At 42.9% G+C, this 20,222-nt stretch overlaps 1 protein-coding gene across 1 annotated transcript in view; it reads right to left on the bottom strand.

Moving 5' to 3' along the window:
* Positions 1-20,222, bottom strand: part of LOC106612138 (NEDD4-binding protein 3-A) — an 82,527-nt gene that overhangs the window by 32,804 nt on the left and 29,501 nt on the right. The window contains exon 2 of the mRNA XM_014213044.3: positions 1,452-1,742. Coding sequence (XP_014068519.2) covers positions 1,452-1,711 — 260 coding nt within the window. The 5' untranslated portion in view covers positions 1,712-1,742. The remainder of the gene's footprint in view (positions 1-1,451; positions 1,743-20,222) is intronic.

The following is a 20,222-nucleotide window of genomic DNA, read 5'->3' on the forward strand; positions in this document are numbered from 1 at the left end:
CAAAACTATGAAATAACACATATAGAATCATGAAGTAACCCAAAAAAATGTTAAACAAATATCTTTTATATTTGAGATTCTTCAAAGTAGCCACCCTTTGCCTTGATGACAGCTTTGCACATTCTTGGAATTCTCTCAACCAGCTTCATGAGGTAGTCACCTGGAATGCATTTCAATTAACAGGTGTGCCTTGTTAAAAGTTAATTTGTGGAATTTATTTCCTTCTTAATGCGTTTGAGCCAATCAGTTGTATTGTGACAAGGTAGGGGTGGTATACAGAAGATAGCCCTATTTGGTAAAAGACCAAGTCCATATTGTTGCAAGAGCAGCTCAAATAAGCAAAGAGAAACGACAGTCCATCATTACTTTAAGACATGAAGGTCAGTCAGTCCGAAAAATGTCAAGAACTTTGAAAGTTTCTTCAAGTGCAGTAGCAAAAACCATCAAGCGCTATGATGAAACTGGCTCTCATGAGGACCACCACAGGAAAGGAAGACCCAGAGGGACATCTGCTGCAGAGGATAAGTCACCAGCCTCAGAAATTGCAGCCCAAATAAATGCTTCACAGAGTTCAAGTAACAGACACATCTCAAAATAAACTATTCAGAGGAGACTGTGTGAATCAGGCCATCATGGTCAAATTGCTGCAAAAAAACACTACTAAAGGACACCAATTAGAAGAAGAAACTTGCTTGTGCCAAGAAACACGAGCAATGGACATTAGACCAGTGGAAATCTGATTTTTGGTTCCAACAGCCATGTGTTTTGTGAGACGCAGGTGAACGGATGATCTCTGCATGTGTAGTTCCCAACGTGAAGCATGGTGGAGTGATGGTGTGGGGGTGCTTTGCTGGTGACACTGTCAGTGATTTATTTAGAATTCAAGGCACACTTAACCAGCATGGCTACCACAGCATTGTGCAGCGATACGCCATCCCATCTGGTTTGCGCTTAGTGGGACTATCATTTGTTTTTCAACAGGATATATATAAAAAAAACTTTAATTAGTAGGAGTGTCCAAACTTTTGATTGGTACTGTACTTTTGCAAACATTTCTACAAAACAGTTTTTGCTTTGATATTTTGGGGTATTGTGTGCAGATTGATGAGGGGAAAAAACAATTTAATCAATTTTAGAATAAGGTTGTAATGTAACAAAATGTGGAATAGGTCAAGGGGTATGAATACTTTCAGAATGGTAGGAGTCACACCTCCTACCAGCTCACTATGTGTGGCACCCACCTGGCAGCAGCATTAACAACACTGCTATGGAACAACAGGTGATGTTATTACCCAAGAGCATCATTAATGCCTTCTATTTAAAACAGACAACTCTTTACCGCTTTGTCTGCACTTTATGGAATACATAGAGAATACATACTCTCTAATGTAGCACCCATCTGGGTAATGAAACATGGCAGCCATTTTGTGCCTATCAAAGAGCTCACTAACCTGGTGATGTTGAGGTAGTTGAGCAGCTCTCTCTGGTTGAAGCCTTTCTTTAATAACCTGTTGGTCTGTCTGGGTCCCACCTGGGGCCCGGCCCGGCTGCCTTTAGCTGGGGACGCGTCCGGGCGCTCTACTAGGCTGCCTACACTACCCATACTGCACCGGGCCAGTAGGGCGGTGGGCCGGGTAGGGGTTGAGTAGGGGTCACGGAATGTCTTGCTGCTGTCACGGCTCAGAGGAAGGGTCTGGACCGATGTTGCCATTGGTTACAGGACAGGGTGGCCACATGGGGAACTCTTGAGGTAGAGGAAGAGAGCAAAGGAGAGAGGAAGAAAGATGTTGAGAAAATATATATTTGGCATCATGAACCATCATCACCATGATAACCTCCTATTCACCTTCTAGTTGTAATATCTTATCTCTATGGCATCATGAACCATCATCACCATGATAACTTCCTATTCACCTTCTAACTGTAATATCTTATCTCTATGGCAACACGAACCATCATCACCATGATAACCTCCTATTCACCTTCTAGCTGTAATATCTTATCTCTATGGCATCATGAACCATCATATCCAAGACCAAGTCCACACTTTATTTGAATGTTTACAGTATTCAGCTCTCTGTCTGTCTTCCTCTGATCACTTAACTCCTGATCTCTAGTGGTTAATAAACCACAATAACTAGTATCATGATTCTTTATTTGGTGGTCCCGTTCCCTCTGTCTTCCTCAGTATTTCTCCATAGCCTTTACCCTAGTTACTAGTCTGTTGTTGATGTGAATTCTAGTCAAACTCCTCCTGTCTTTTTCCCTATCTATCTTTATATCTCCTCTCTCAGGGCATGACTTGACATGTGCCACTTCTCTGTCATCACCTGTGTGTGCATGTGTGTGTGTGTGTATCGCTTAGGCATTTATCTGATATCATTACGATAAGTAGCCTATACTAGAGAAATGAGAAGTTTGAAATGAAATAAGTTTGCTAATATGGGTGATAGTTAATGGAACAATTGATGGCTACAACCATAAAACGAGTAATAGCAGTTTAAAGGAAAAACTGTGGTGCACATTACAGTTACAAACTGTGGTGCACATTAATGTTATAAACTGTGGTGCACATTACAGTTACAAACTGTGGTGCACATTAATGTTATAAACTGTGGTGCACATTAAGTTAAAACTGTGGTGCAATTACAGTTACAAACTGTGGTGCACATTAATGTTATAAACTGTGGTGCACATTACAGTTACAAACTGTGGTGCACATTACAGTTACAAACTGTGGTGCACATTAATGTTATAAACTGTGGTGCACATTCATGTTAAAAACTGTGGTGCACATTAATGTTATAAACTGTGGTGCACATTAATGTTATAAACTGTGGTGCACATTACAGTTACAAACTGTGGTGCACATTACAGTTACAAACTGTGGTGCACATTAATGTTATAAACTGTGGTGCACATTAATGTTATACACTGTGGTGCACATTACAGTTACAAACTGTGGTGCACATTACAGTTACAAACTGTGGTGCACATTACAGTTACAAACTGTGGTGCACATTAGTTACAAACTGTGGTGCACATTACAGTTAAACTGTGGTGCACATTAATGTTATAAACTGTGGTGCACATTAATGTTATAAACTGTGGTGCACATTAATGTTATAAACTGTGGTGCACATTAATGTTATAAACTGTGGTGCACATTACAGTTACAAACTGTGGTGCACATTAATGTTATAAACTGTGGTGCACATTAATGTTATAAACTGTGGTGCACATTAATGTTACAAACTGTGGTGCACATTAATGTTATAAACTGTGGTGCACATTAATGTTACAAACTGTGGTGCACATTAATGTTACAAACTGTGGTGCACATTAATGTTATAAACTGTGGTGCACATTAATGTTATAAACTGTGGTGCACATTCATGTTATAAACTGTTGTGCACATTGTTTTAAACTGTTGTGCACATTAATGTTATAAACTTTTCATTCTATTTATCATCAATTCAAGCAATTTATCACAATATGGACTTCTGTTCCTATCGCCCAGCTCTAGTGTGTATGTGCACATGCACACACACAGTACTCTGTGTCTGGCTAGGTAGGGAGCAGCTACTTCAACATTTCCCATGTTTCCCCCCAGTGTAATCAACATTTATCAAGTGATGTACTGGTGGCCTCAATTGGTGGCCTCAATAGTTATGTAAATGGTGAGAGAAAGAGACAGAGACAGAGAGAGAGAGTGACAGCGAGACAGAGAGAAAGAAAGAAAAAATAGAGAGAAAGCGAGAGAAAGAGAGAAAAAGAGAGAAAGCGGGAGAGAGCAAGAGAGAGAGAAAGAGAGAGAGAGAGAGAGAGAGAGAGAGAGAAAGAGAGAGAGAGAGAGAGAGAGAGAGAGAGAGAGAGAGAGAGAGAGAGAAAGAAAGAGGGAGGGAGAGTGAGACAGAGAGAAAGAGAGAGAAGAGAAAGCCACTATAGCTGTATCGCTGAAGGCTCTCAGCCAGAGGGAGATCAAAGCGAGAGAGATTCGGAAAGCTCATGTTTATATTAATGAGCTAGCTAGCCTAAGTATTTCCCTTCCCTAAAACATTCCACTCTGACTACTACGACCTTCATCCGCTATCATGCAGTTTCAACCACTAACCCTAACCCCTAACCTTAACCCTAAACTGATGAACAAGTAGCTCCTGCACTTGCTCATTCGTTCTGACGATACTGACACATTGTCTGTTCTATCAGAGTCATCTGGTGACCAGTAGCTTCCATGTGTCATGTTTTGACCCGAAGCCTCTCTTCTGCCTTGTCTTGGCTGTATACTTAGGGTTGTTGTCCTGTCGGAAGGTGAACCTTCGCCCCAGTCTGAGGTCCTGAGCGCTCTGGAGCGGGTTTTCATCAAGGATCTCTCTGTACTTTGCTCCATTCATCTTTCCCTCGATCCTGACTAGTTTCCTAGTCCCTGCTGCTAAAAACACATCCCCACAGTATGATGCTGCCATCACCATGCTTCACCGTAAGGATGGTATTGGCCAGGTGCTGAGCGGTGCCTGGTTTCCCCCAGATGTGATGCTTGGTAATTCAGGCCAAAGAGTTCAATCTTGGTTTCATCAGACAAGAGAATCTTGTTTCTCATTGTCTGAAAGCGGGCTGTCATGTGCCTTTTACTGAGGAGTATCTTCTGTCGGGTTCTTGGTCACTTCCCTGACCAAGGCCCTTCTCCCCGATTGCTCAGTTTGGCCGGGGGGCCAGCACTAGGAAGTGTCTTGGTGGTTCCAAACTTCTTCCATTTAGGAATGATGGAGGCCACTGTGTTCTTTGGGACCTTCAATGCTGCAGAAATGTTTTGGTATCCTTGACACAATCCTGTCTCGGAGCTTTATGGACAATTCCTTCGACCTCCTGGCTTGGTTTTTGCTCTGACATGCACTGCCAACTGTGGGAAATTATATAGACTTGGGCTGTAAAAAAAATTATTGGTCGACCAAAAGACATCTGTTCTTTCAACCAATTTCAACTGATTGGTCAGAATTTTTTTACGTGTATTTTTCCTTATATAGACACCCTATGTATGTGAGCTTGTCTGATGCTTTAAGCTTATAGTTTGATGAAATAAGACAAATGCCTCAAGAGGGTGCCAGAGATCTAGATAACCAGAAGAAAAAAAACGTACCCTGACACAACTATTCTCCTCCCACTCCTGCTGGCTTTCACAGATTCTGCCATTACTCTGCTGAAGTTGCCGGTAATAGGCTACATGAGGAGTCGGCAACTTTTCTCATGTGGAATGCCAATTTATCTTACCATTTCTCCAGATATGCATGCCATTTATGGTTTTCATATGTACATTTCCGTGAAACAGCTTCAATTAATATATTATAACGTCTTCATATCTAAAAATCATTGTCATGTGCTTAATCAAAATTATTTTCAAATCGAAATGAAAATGATGAACCTAAAATGTAACTTCTATTGCCATTGCCAACTATGTAAAAATAGCCTACATAAAGCCAACACATTAAAACATTGCAGCCGCAGGTAGAAAATATCTTGATAAAAATAAATATCCTATAAATCACATTGGCTACACATGGCTTGTCTGCAACGAACTTGAAACATTGTCTCAACTATTAACTTAGGTCTGCTTTGCCTGAAGCTGGTACTAGCGAAAATGCAACTTCAGAATGTGGGGGGGACATGTCATTAGTGGTGGTGTGTTAAAGCCAATCAGATCCCCAAATGGGCACATTTCTATGACTACATTTCCACGCAGGCCAGGTAGCCTATAAGCCTATTTCTATGCGTGCGCGTCCTTACTCAACATTGATATAAGCTCTCCAAACAAAAGACAATGACTAAATTGCCAAAACTCGTAAATGGAATGAAATCAACCAAAACTTGTTTCTCACAAGTGTAACTAACATAGGCTGTGCACTCTGCAAACAATGTGTCCACTCCTACAGTGATAACAGGAAGACTGGAATAATAATATTGAATGCAGTAACAGAAATTACCGTAACCAAAGTAACAAACATTCTAGATGAGAAATAGGAATTCATGGTAAATGTACTACAGGTGATATACATTACCATTCAAAAGTTTGGGGTCACTTAGACATTTCCTTGTTTTTGAAAGAAAAGCACATTATTTGTCCATTAAAATGACATCAAATTGATCAGAAATACAGTGTAGACTGGAAACGGCAGATTTTTGATGGAATATCTACATAGGCGTACAGAGGCCCATTATCATCAACCATCACTCCTGTGTTCCAATGGCACGTTGTGTTAGCTAATCCAAGTTTATCATTTTAAAAGGCTAATTGATCATTAGAAAACCATTTTGCAATTATGTTAGCACAGCTGAAAACGGTTTTGCTGATTAAAGAAGCAATAAAACTGTCCTTCTTTAGACAAGTTGAGTATCTGGAGCATCAGTATTTGTGGATTTGATTAGAGGCTCAAAATGGCCAGAAACAAAGAACTTTCTTCTGAAACTCGTCAGTCTATTCTTGTTCTGAGAAATTGCCAAGAAACTGAAGATCTCGTACAAGGCTGTGTACTACTCCCTTCACAGGACAGCACAAACTGTCTCTAACCAGAATAGAAAGGGGAGTGGCAGGCCCCGGTGCACAACTGAGCAAGAGGACATGTACATTAGAGTGTCTAGTTTGAGAAACAGACGCCTCACAAGTCCTCAACTGGCAGCTTCATTAAATAGTCTCAACGTCAACAGTGAAGAGGCGACTCTAGGATGCTGGCCTTCTAGGCAGAGTTCCTCTGTCCAGTGTTTGTGTTCTTTTGCCCATCTTAATCTTTTCTTTTTATTGGCCAGTCTGAGATATGGCTTTTTCTTTGCAACTCTGCCTAGAAGGCCAGCATCCCGGAGTCACCTCTTCACGGTTGAGACTGGTGTTTTGTGGGTACTTTTTAATGACGCTGCCAGTGCACAACCTATGTTACAATTTGATGTTATTTTGATGGACTTTTCTTTCAAAAACAAGGACATTTCTATGTGACCCCAAACTTTTGCACAGTAGTGTACGTAATGGAGAATTGATAGACACTAACAAACAAACGGAAACAATTAATGTGCACCAATTGACAGGAGAGAGCACATTGTGGAGAGAGAAGTGCATTGTGCATCGTCAATTCGACATCTGCAGCATTTACGGTAATACGGCCTCAGCAGAAGTCAGGGCATTCATACTTGTTGCATCACAGAGCTTTTATCAAGGAAGTGAGTTTATGTTTTACATTTTAGTCATTTAGCAGACACTCTTATCCAGAGCAACTTACAGTAGTGAATGCATACATTTCATAATTTTTATTTTTTCATACTGGTCCCCCGTGGGAATCGAACCCACAACCCTGGCGTTGCAAACACCATGCTCTACCGACTGAGCAACACAGGACCAGGATGTACCGCCCCCACCTACCATAAACCAACCATGTCAATGCAGAGCTATACAGAGCCCTCCACATTATTACAACATTTGGGAGGCGCATGGCGATGCAGTACGGAGCTCAATTTGGCCTCTGAATGCCCCTGGAGGCATTTGCGTCACATCCTCCATATGAAGCCTTCAACCGTTTTCGGATCAAGCATAACTTGGCTTTTAGTCTTGGCCTCCACAATGGATCAGTTCACTGAGATGGGCACTATTATACACATTTGTTACTGCTCAACTAAAACAATTTTGGTCAACCAGCAGCCTAACGACCAAACAATTGATCAATCGACTAATTGGGGTCAGCCCTAATACAGACAGGTGTGTGCCTTTCCAAATCATGTCCAATCAATTGAATTTACCACAAGTGGACTCCAATCCAGTTCTAGAAATATCTCAAGGATGATCAATGAAAACAGGATGCACCTGAGCTCAATTTCGAGTCTCATAGCAAAGGGTCTGAATACTTATGTAAATAAGGTATTTCTGTTTTTTCTAAAAAACTGTTTTCTCTTTGTCATTATGGGGTATTGTGTGAAGATTGATAAGGATTTTTTTTATTTACTCCATTAATAAATCCTCTTAAGGATCCGCCCCTTATTTTCAATTTCCGCCTAAAATGACATACCCAAATCTAACTGCCTGTAGCTCAGGCCTTGAAGCAAGGATATGCATATTATTGGTCCCATTTGAAAGGAAACACTTTGAAGTTTGTGGAAATGTGAAAGGAATGTAGGAGAATATAACACAATATATCTGGTAAAAGATAATCCAAAGAAAGAAACAACTGTATTTTTTTTTACCATCATCTTTGAAATGCAAGAGAAAGGCCATAATCTATTATTCCAGCCCAGGTGCAATTTCGAATTTGGCCACTAGATGGCAGCACTGTATGTGCACAGTTTTAGACTGATCCATTGAACCATTGCATTTCTGTTCAAAATTGTATATCAAGACTGCCCAAATGTGCCTAACTTGTTTATTAATAGCTTTTCATGTTCAAAATTGTGCACTCTCCTCAAACAATAGCATGGTATTCGTTCACTGTAATAGCTACTGTAAATTGGACAGTGCAGTTAGATTAACAAGAATTTAAGTTTTCTGCCAATATCAGATATGTCTATGTCCTGGGAAATTTTCTTGCTACTTACAACCTCATGCTAATCACATTAGCCTACGTTAGCTCAACTGTCCCGTGGACGGGACACCGATCCTGAAGAAGTTTTTTAACGTAACAAAATGTGGAAAAAGTCAAGGGGTCTGAATACTTTCCAAATGCACTGTATAGGCCTTTTTTTCTTACAATTAGTTACTTTTTAAATTAGCCAAATCGATGGAGGAAGAGAGAGAAAGAGAGTGGGGTAGATGGAGGGAGAAGCTGTGAAATCTCCTCAGACTGAAACTATTGGAAAAGCCACCAGGTGTAGAATGTCAATACCGAGGTAAGTAATGATCCAAGCCCTGTGCTCATTGAGTGGAGTGTGTGTGTGTGTTTGTGTGTGTGTGCATTACTGATGTCTACTGATGCAATAACTTGAAGGGGGTAGATGGTAGGGTAAAAATCCTTTTAAGCCTTGGCCACAAATCTGAGTGGACTGGAGAAAATGTTCCGTCCAGTTGTTTTCAGTAGTTGGCTTCTACTTGATTGACCTGGGCAGATTTACAGCCTAGCATAGGCCTTGATACACAATCACTGACTCTCTCTCTCTCTGTCTCACTCTATCCAATTCAAAGGGCTTTATTGACATGGGAAACATATGTTTACATTGGCAAAATGGAACATCAGTAAACATTATACTCACAAAACGTTTTAAATAATATAGACATTTCAAATGTTATATAATTGGCTATGTAGTGTTGTTCAAGTAGATTAAGTATGAAAGGGGAAATAAATAAAACAGGTGTGTGTGTGTGTTTGTATTTACAATGGTGTTTGTTCTTCACTGGTTGCCCTTTTCTCATGGCAACGGGCCACAAATCTTTCTGCTGTGACTGCACACTGCAGTATTTCAACTAACAGATATGGGAGTTTATCAATGTTTGATTTGTTTTCAAATTCTTTGTGGGGCTGTGTGATCTATGTATCTCTAACGTGGTCATACGGGGGGGGGGGGGAGTATTTGATCCCCTGCTTATTTTGTACGTTTGCCCACTTACAAAGAAATGATCAGTCTATAATTTTAATGGTAGGTTTATTTGAACAGTGAGAGGCAGAATAACAACAACAAAAAATCCAGAAAAACACATGTCAAAAATGTTATAAAATGATTTGCATTTTAATGAGGGAAATAAGTATTTGACCCCTCTGCAAAACATGACTTAGTACTTGGTGGCAAAACCCGAGTTGGCAATCACAGAGGTCAGACGTTTCTTGTAGTTGGCCACCAGGTTTGCACACATCTCAGGAGGGATTTTGTCCCACTCCTCTTTACAGATCTTCTCCAAGTCATTAAGGTTTCGAGGCTGACGTTTGGCAACTCGAACCTTCAGCTCCCTCCACAGATTTTCTATGGGATTAAGGTCTGGAGACTGGCTAGGCCACTCCAGGACCTTAATGTGCTTCTTCTTGAGCCACTCCTTTGTTGCCTTGGCCGTGTGTTTTGGGTCATTGTCATGCTGGAATACCCATCCACGACCCATTTTCAATGCCCTGGCTGAGGGAAGGAGGTTCTCACCCAAGATTTCACGGTACATGGCCCCGTCCTTTGATGCGTTGAAGTTGTCCTGTCCCCTTAGCAGAAAAACACCCCCAAAGCATAATGTTTCCACCTCCATGTTTGACGGTGGAGATGGTGTTCTTGGGGTCATAGGCAGCATTCCTCCTCCTCCAAACACGGACAGTTGAGTTGATGCCAAAGAGCTCCATTTTTGTCTCATCTGACCACAACACTTTCACCAGTTGTCCTCTGAATCATTCAGATGTTCATTGGCAAACTTCAGACGGGCATGTATATGTATTCTTGAGCAGGGGGATCTTGCGGGCGCTGCAGGATTTCAGTCCTTCACGGCGTAGTGTGTTACCAATTGTTTTCTTGGTGACTATGGTCCCAGCTGCCTTGAGATCATTGACACGATCCTAGTTCTGGGCTGATTCCACACCATTCTCATGATCATTGCATCTCCACGAGGTGAGATCTTGCATGGAGCCCCAGGCCGAGGGATATTGACAGTTCTTTTGTGTTTCTTCCATTTGCGAATAATCGCACCAAATGTTGTCACCTTCTCACCAAGCTGCTTGGCGATGGTCTTGTAGCCCATTCCAGCCTTGTGTAGGTCTACAATCTTGTCCCTGACATCCTTGGAGAGCTCTTTGGTCTTGGCCATGGTGGAGAGTTTGGAATCTGATTGATTGATTGCTTCTGTGGACAGGTGTCTTTTTTACAGGTAACAAGCTGCGGTTAGGAGCACTCCCTTTAAGAGTGTGCTCCTAATCTCAGCTCGTTACCTGTATAAAAGACACCTGGGAGCCAGAAATCTTTCTGATTGAGAGGGGGTCAAATACTTATTTCCCTCATCTAAATGCAAATCAATGTATACAATTTCTGACATGCGTTTTTCTGGATATTTTTGTTGTTATTCTGTCTCTCACTGTTCAAATAAACCTACGATTAAAATTATAGACTGATCCTTTCTTTGTCAGTGGGCAAACGTACAAAATCAGCAGGGGCTCAAATACTTTTTTCCCCCCCACTGTACATTTGGCAGGATGTTAGGAAGTGTAGCTTTCTCTCTCTCTCTCTCTCTCTCACTCTCTCACACACACACCCACACACACACACACACACCCACACACACACACACACACACACACACACACACACACACACACACACACACACACACACACACAGCTTTCAATTAACTTCGTAGCAAACTGTGTTTTTTTTATTCAAAGGTGTTGGCAAACTTGAACAGAATGTTAAGTTGGTGGGCTAAAGTGTACAGCTAGACATGTATGGATTCATACCTTGTACAAGTTTGTACCAAGCACCTGGGTTATAAGCACCTGGTCTCTCTCTGTCCCTCTGTCCCTCTGTCCCTCTGTCCCTCTGTCCCTCTGTCCGTCTGTCCGTCTGTCTGTCTGTCTCTGTCTGTGTAAAAAGCATCCACTAATACACTTATACAGGCACTTGAACTGGGGAAAGTCCACCACTACTAGCCAGGTCACTGCTGTGTGAGAGACAGACTGAAGGGGACAGGAAGATTCCAGAGATGCTTTACAAAACACAAGCTCAGGCACGTCCATTCCACAGACACACACACCCCTTAAACCAGTCTTCAGGCCATAGACATCAGGGGAGTATAAACACACACACATTGTTCTGAGCCAGTAATAATGACCATCTCTTTAATATTACCCCCCCACCCCCACAGTCCTCATGTTATCACTGGCTGGTTTCAACATCCAGCGGTAACTATGTCTAGTCTGATCCTCCATTACTGGTAGACACGTTACAGTAGAGATGCAGTAATGCTGTAGCATAGTCTGCTTTGTTGTTTTACATCTAAAACACCCCCACACAAGCTGATATGTAATATAACGTAAGGTGTTTAAGTCAAGTTAGAGCTGTGCTGGGTTCGGTTTCTCTCTCTTTCTCTCTCTCTTCAATTCAAAGGGCTTTATTGACATGGGAACATATGTTTTACATTTTCAAAGCAAGTGAAATAGAAAATAAACAAAAGTGAATTAAACAATAAAAAATGAACAGTAAACATGACACTCACAAAAGTTCCAAAGGAAATGAGACAATTCAAATGTCATATTAAGGCTATGTACAGTGTTGTAAAGATATGCAAATCATTAAAGAACAAACGGGAAAATAAATATACATAAATATTGGTTGTATTTACAATGGTGTTTGTTTTCCACTGATTGCCCTTTTCTTGTGGCAACAGGTCACAAATCTTGCTGCTGTGATGGCACACCCAGTAGATATGCTGTGATGGTATTTCACCCAGTAGATATGGGATTTGATCAAAATTGGATTTGTTTTTGAATTCTTTGTGGATCTGTGTAATCTGAGGGAAATATGTGTCTCTAATATGGTCATACATTTGGCAGGAGGTTAGGAAGTGCAGCTCAGTTTCCATCTCATTTTGTGGGCAGTGTGCACATAGCCTGTCTTCTCTTGAGAGCCATGTCTGCCTGAGGTGGCCTTTCTCAACAGCAAGACTATGCTCACTGAGTCTGTACATAATAAAAGGTATTCTGGTCTGGTATTTTGCCAAATAGCATTCTAGTTTGCTCAGTGTTTTTGTTAATTCTTTCCAATGTGTCAAGTAAGTATCTTTTTGTTTTCTCATGATTTGGTTGGGTCTAATTGTGCTTGCTTAGGGGACTCTTCTCCAGGTTCATCTCTCTGTAGGTGATGGCTTTGTTATGGAAGATTTGGGGAATCGCTTCCTCTCTCTCGCTCTACACATGCACAGGCACCTGCTGCCAGCCTGCTTGCCCTGAGACAGTGAGGGTCCACAGGGGTTAGACTCAGAAAGGCCAGAGGGCCACTCCTGATGCCAGCTGTCACTCACAACCTGGGGCAATCACATACTGTATCTGCGATTAATGACAGTGAATGTCACATTAGAGGTGTACAGGAAATGTTCCTCTTTATATATTTGGAAGTATAACCTTTTCTCCTGTGGCAAAAGTGATGTCAGAGAACCTTGTTAGGCCTAAGTAACATAAATAGCTACTCCGCGTCAGAGTTAGTCCCCTCAGATGTGCAGTGCATTCGGAAAGTATTCAGACCTGTTGACTTGTTCCACATTTTGTTATGTTACAGCCATTTTATAAAATTGGTTAAATAAATAAAAAATCCTCAACAATCTATACACAATACCCCATAAAGAAAAAGTGAAATCTCGTTTGAGTGGTTCCCTGATTGTAAGGTAGCTTTTGATACTGCTAAAGCAGTCTTATGTAATACCCGTGTACTTGCTGCTCTGGATGTTGAACGACCGTTTAAACTTGAGGTAGATGCTAGTGCCAGAGGTGCTGGTGCTGTTCTACTACAGCAGGACAAGAGTGGACTGGATCGTCCTGTGTGTTTTTTTTCACGAAAATGTAACAAATGTCAGGCTAAATGTGCAACCATCGAACAAGAAGCTCTAGCTTTGTTGTTAGCTCTGCAATACTTTGAAGTGTATATAGGTTCCAGTGCCCTACCAGTGATGGTATATACGGACCATAACCCCTTAGTGTTTCTCCACCGTATGTACAACCAGAACCAGCACCTTATGCGTTGGCCGCTTATTGTGCAGAATTATAATTTGGAGATCCGCCACTAAAAGGGTTAATGTGTTAGCAGATGTGTTAGCAGATGCTTTCTCTCGTGTGTAAAAATAATGATTTTTGTATGTTTCGTAAGGTTGCCTTTGTTTGTTGATCTTGTTGGTCTTCATTGTAAATACTTTAGTAGCAATCCTAATAGGGTTGTTCTTTTAAGGGTGGGAGTGTTACGGATACAGGTATCCTGTGTGTGTATTTCCTTTCCTTCTGCCCTATTCACAGGTGCCGCCAATCAGAAGACACCTGCTCTGTTTCCCTTACCCAATCACATCCCCTTTCCCTTGGTTTAAAAACCCAGTCAGTTGTTTTCTCAATAGCTCTATCTCTCTCTCTGTTTGTTTGATGGTGGAAAAGGGGGTACCAAGCCAAGTCGCCCATGGGCATACATTACCCGTAGGAATACCTTGTCTAAGACTAGTTAGAACTGGGTGGACCCCACGCTGTATTTTATTGGTTAGTTAGCTAGCTGTATTGAAGCAGGCAAGTCTAGCTTAGGGGTGTTTTGGGATATTTATTGTTTCTTTCGTTGGGTCCAGCTCAGCCCCCCCCCCCGTTACCATGTGTTTAAAATAAACCATTAGTGTTTAACGGTAAATTTAAGTTGTCGGTGGTTTTTGTTCCCACTGTTACTTTTCACTGTTATGATTTGTATGAGATATGTTACGGGTCTCGTATCCATCCCCCCTAGACTGCAGCACCAAAGGGATTCGTAACAGATGGCCTTGAGATAGAAACTGTTTTCAGTCTCTCGGTCCCAGCTTTGATGCACTTGTACTGACCTCACCTTCTGGATGGTAGCGGGGTGAACAGGCAGTGGCTCGGGTGGTTGTTGTCCTTGATGATATTTTTGGCCTTCCTGTGACATCGGGTGCTGTAGGTGTCCTGGAGGGCAGGTAGTTTGCTCCCAGTGATGTGTTGTGCAGACCTCACTACCCTCTGGAGAGCCTTGCGGTTGAGGGCGGCGCAATTGCCGTACCAGGATGGTCTCGATTGTGCATCTGTAAAGGTTTGTGAGTGTTTTAGATGACAAACCACATTTCTTCAGCCTCCTGAGGTTGAAAGGCACTGTTGCGCCTTCTTCACCACGCTGTCTGTGTGGGTAGACCATTTCAGTTTGTCTGTGATGTGTACGCTGAGGAACTTAAAACTTTCCACCTTCTCCACTAATGTCCTGTTGATGTGGATGGGGGAGGTGCTCCCTCTGCTGTTTCCTGAAGTCCATGATCATCTCCTTTGTTTTGTTGACGTTGAGTGAGAGGTTGTTTTCCTGACACCACACTCCGAGGGCCCTCACCTCCTCCCTGTAGGCCGTCTCGTCGTTGTTGGTAATTAGGCCTACCACTGTAGTGTCGTCTGCAAACTTGATGATTGAGTTGGTGGCGTGCATGGCCATGCAGTCATGGGTGAACAGGGAGTACAGGAGAGGGCTGAGAACGCACCCTTGTGGGGCCCCAGTGTTGAGGATCAGCGGGGTGGAGATGTTGTTACCTACCCTCACCACCTGGGGGCGGCCCGTCAGGAAGTCCAGGACCCAGTTGCACAGGGTGGGGTTGAGACCCAGGGCCTCTAGCTTAATGATGAGCTTGGAGGGTACTATGGTGTTGAATGCTGAGCTGTAGTCAATGAACAGTATTCTTACATAGGTATTCCGCTTGTCCAGCTGGGATAGGGCAGTGTGCGGTGTGATGGCGATTGTGTCGTCTGTGGACCTATTGGGGCGGTATGCAAATTGAAGTGGGTCTAGGGTATCAGGTAGGGTGGAGGTGATATGATCCTTGACTAGTCTCTCAAAGCACTTCATAATGACAGAAGTGAGTGCTACGGGGCGATAGTCATTTAGTTCAGTTAACTTAGCTTTCTTGGGAACAGGAACAATGGTGGCCATCTTGAAGCAAGTGGGGACAGCAGACTGGGATAGGGACTGGTTGAATATGTCCGTAAACACACCAGCTAGCTGGTCTGCACATGCTCTGAGGACGCAACTAGGGATGCCGTCTGTGCCAGCAGCCTTGCAAGGGTTAACACGTTTAAATGTTTTACTCACATTGGCCACAGCAAAGGAGAGCCCACAGGCTTTGGTAGTGGGCTGTGTCAGTGACACTGTATTGTCCTCAAAGCAAGCGTATTGGCTGTATAGTGCTGCAGGGCACCTGAAGCTGTATAGTGCTGCAGGGTACCTGAGGCTGTATCCTGGCTGTATAGTGCTGCAGGGCACCTGAAGCTGTATAGTGCTGCAGGGCACCTGAAGCTGTATAGTGCTGCAGGGTACCTGAGGCTGTATCCTGGCTGTATAGTGCTGCAGGGCACCTGAAGCTGTATAGTGCTGCAGGGTACCTGAGGCTGTATCCTGGCTGTATAGTGCTGCAGGGCACCTGAGGCTGTATCCTGGCTGTATAGTGCTGCAGAGTACCTGAGGCTGTATCCTGGCTGTATAGTGCTGCAGGGTACCTGAGGCTGTATCCTGGCTGTATAGTGCTGCAGGGTACCTGAGGCTGTATCCTGGCTGTATAGTGCTGCAGGGTACCTGAGGCTGTATCCTGGCTGTATAGTGCTGCAGGGCACCTGAGGCTGTATAGTGCTGCAGGGCACCTGAGGCTGTATCCTGGCTGTATAGTGCTGCAGGGCACCTGAGGCTGTATCCTGGCTGTATAGTGCTGCAGGGCACCTGAGGCTGTATCCTGGCTGTATAGTGCTGCAGGGTACCTGAGGCTGTATCCTGGCTGTATAGTGCTGCAGGGCACCTGAGGCTGTATCCTGGCTGTATAGCGCTGCAGGGTACCTGAGGCTGTATCCTGGCTGTATAGTGCTGCAGGGCACCTGAGGCTGTATAGTGCTGCAGGGCACCTGAGGCTGTATCCTGGCTGTATAGTGCTGCAGGGCACCTGAGGCTGTATAGTGCTTCAGGGCACCTGAGGCTGTATCCTGGCTGTATAGTGCTGCAGGGCACCTGAGGTTGTATCCTGGCTGTATAGTGCTGCAGGGCACCTGAGGCTGTATCCTGGCTGTATAGTGCTGCAGGACACCTGAGGCTGTATCCTGGCTGTATAGTGCTGCAGGGCACCTGAGGCTGTATCCTGGCTGTATAGTGCTGCAGGGCACCTGAGGCTGTATCCTGGCTGTATAGTGCTGCAGGACACCTGAGGCTGTATCCTGGCTGTATAGTGCTGCAGGGCACCTGAGGCTGTATCCTGGCTATATAGTGCTGCAGGGCAACACAGCAGTAACCCTCTAATCAGCAGGTTAATCATTATACAGAAACTGCCTCCCAAATGGCACCATATTCCCTATTTAGTATAATAGGGCTCTGAGCAGAAGTAGTGCACTGTATACGGAATAGGGTTCCATTAGGGAAACAGAGACAGACATACTGTCATAAAACATTCTTCAGTTTACTGAATGTGAAGGATGACATGACAGTTTGGTTTCTGTCTGTATTTTATTGAATGTGAAGGATGACATGACAGTTTGGTTTCTGTCTGTATTTTACTGAATGTGAAGGATGACATGACCGTTTGGTTTCTGTCTGTATTTTACTGAATGTGAAGGATGACATGACAGTTTGGTTTCTGTCTGTATTTTATTGAATGTGAAGGATGACATGACAGTTTGGTTTCTGTCTGTATTTTATTGAATGTGAAGGATGACATGACCGTTTGGTTTCTGTCTGTATTTTACTGAATGTGAAGGATGACATGACCGTTTGGTTTCTGTCTGTATTTTACTGAATGTGAAGGATGACATGACAGTTTGGTTTCTGTCTGTATTTTACTGAATGTGAAGGATGACATGACAGTTTGGTTTCTGTCTGTATTTTACTGAATGTGAAGGATGACATGACAGTTTGGTTTCTGTCTGTATTTTACCGAAGTCATGTAATAAATTGCCTATATTGCGTAAAATAGGACCCATAATTCTAAATGTATAATATTGTATTGTCAAATGTGTAATACGGTCAGTTTAAGAACAGATTTTTTGTCAAAGCTTAATATGTCTTATAGCCTATAATTAGAAAAAATAAGTATTATTTTCTATTCTCCAGATACAGGCTCTATTGCAAGGTTTGTCCAAGTCCAAACTGGAACTCTTCTGCTGGAGAGATGAGGTGGTACTGGAACTATTATCCTGAAGAGATGAGGTGGTACTGGATAGATTAGGTGGTACTGGAAATATTCTGCTGGAGAGATAAGGTGGTACTGGAACAATTCTGCTGGAGAGATGAGGTGGTACTGGAACTATTACCCTGAAGAGATGAGGTGTTACTGGAACAATTCTGCTGGAGAGATGAGGTGGTACTGGAACTATTATCCTGAAGAGATCAGGTGGTACTGCAGAGATTAGGTGGTGCTGGAATAATTCTGCTGGAGAGATTAGGTGGTACTGGAACAATTCTGCTGGAGAGATGAGGTGGTACTGGAGAGATGAGGTGGTACTGGATAGATGAGGTGGTACTGGAGAGATTTTTTATTTATTTTACCTTTATTTATACAGGTTTTTTCTCATTGAGATAACATCTCTTTTCCAAGAGAGACCTGAGAGATGAGATGAGATGAGGTGGTACTGGAACTATTAACCTGAAGAGATGAGGTGGTACTGGAGAGATGAGGTGGTACTGGATAGATGAGATGGTACTGGAGAACTTGGAGAGAACTTACAAGTACTCACCCACAAACAGGACCAAGCCTGGCCTGTTGAGGAGTGACGGACTCCATCCTAGCTGGAGGGGTGCTCTCATCTTATCTACGAACATAGACAGGGCTCTAACTCCTCTAGCTCCATAATGAAATAGGGTGCAGGCCAGGCAGCAGGCTGTTAGCCAGCCTGCCAGCTTAGTGGAGTCTGCCACTAGCACAGTCAGCGTAGTCAGCTCAGCTTTCCCCATTGAGACCGTGTCTGTGCCTCGATCTAGGTTGGGCAAAATTAAAAATGGCGGTGTTCGCTTTAGCAATCTCACTAGTATAAAGACCTCCTCCATTCCTGCCATTATTGAAAGAGATTGTGATACCTCACATCTCAAAATTGGGTTACTTAATGTTAGATCCCTCACTTCCAAGGCAGTTATAGTCAATGAACTAATCACTGATCATAATCTTGATGTGATTGGCCTGACTGAAACATGGCTTAAGCCTGATGAATTTACTGTGTTAAATAAGGCCTCACCCCCTGGTTACACTAGTGACCATACCCCCCGTGCATCCGGCAAAGGCGGAGGTGTTGCTAACATTTACGATAGCAAATTTCAATTTACAAAAAAAATAACATTGATCGTTTTCGTCTTTTGAGCTTCTAGTCATGAAATCTATGCAGCCTACTCACTCACTTTTTATAGCTACTGTTTACAGGCCTCCTGGGCCATATGCAGTGTTCCTCACTGAGTTCCCTGAATTCCTATCGGATCTTGTAGTCATAGCAGATAATATTCAAATTTTTGGTGACTTTAACATTCACATGGAAAAGTCCACAGACCCACTCCAAAAGGCTTTCGGAGCCATCATCGACTCAGTGGGTTTTGTCCAACATGTCTCTGGACCTACTCACTGCCACAGTCATACTCTGGACCTAGTTTTGTCCCATGGAATACATGTTGTGGATCTTAATGTTTTTCCTCATAATCCTGGACTATCGGACCACCATTTTATTACGTTTGCAATCGCAACAAATAATCTACTCAGACCCCAACCAAGGAGCATTAAAAGTTGTGCTATAAATTCTCAGACAACCCAAAGATTCCTTGATGCCCTTCCAGACTCCATCTGCCTACCCAAGGACGTCAGAGGACAAAAATCAGTTAACCACCTAACCGAGGAACTCAATTTAACCTTGCGCAATACTCTAGATGCAGTTGCACCCCTAAAAACTAAAAACATCTGTCATAAGAAACTAGCTCCCTGGTATACAGAAAATACACGAGCTCTGAAGCAAGCTTCCAGAAAATTGGAACGGAAATGGCGCCACACCAAACTGGAAGTCTTCCGACTAGCTTGGAAAGACAGTACCGTGCAGTATCGAAGAGCCCTCACTGCTGCTCGATCATCCTATTTTTCCAACTTAATTGAGGAAAATAAGAACAATCCGAAATTTCTTTTTGATACTGTCGCAAAGCTAACTAAAAAGCAGCCTTCGCAAATGGAGGATGGCTTTCACTTCAGCAGTAATACATTTATGAACTTCTTTGAGGAAAAGATCATGATCATTAGAAAGCAAATTACAGACTCCTCTTTAAATCTGGGTATTCCTCCAAAGCTCCATTGTCCTGAGTCTACACAACTCTGCCAGGACCTAGGATCAAGGGAGATACTAAAGTGTTTTAGTACTATATCTCTTGACACAATGATGAAAATAATCATGGCCTCCAAACCCTCAAGCTGCATACTGGACCCTATTCCAACTAAACTACTGAAAGAGCTGCTTCCTGTGCTTGGCCCTCCTATGTTGAACATAATAAACAGCTCTCTATCCACCGGATGTGTACCAAGCTCACTAAAAGTGGCAGTAATAAAGCCTCTCTTGAAAAAGCCTCTC

This window comes from Salmo salar, chromosome 09, assembly GCF_965601325.2.
Source record: "Salmo salar chromosome 09, fSalSal1, whole genome shotgun sequence".
Taxonomy (NCBI): Eukaryota; Metazoa; Chordata; class Actinopteri; order Salmoniformes; family Salmonidae; genus Salmo; species Salmo salar.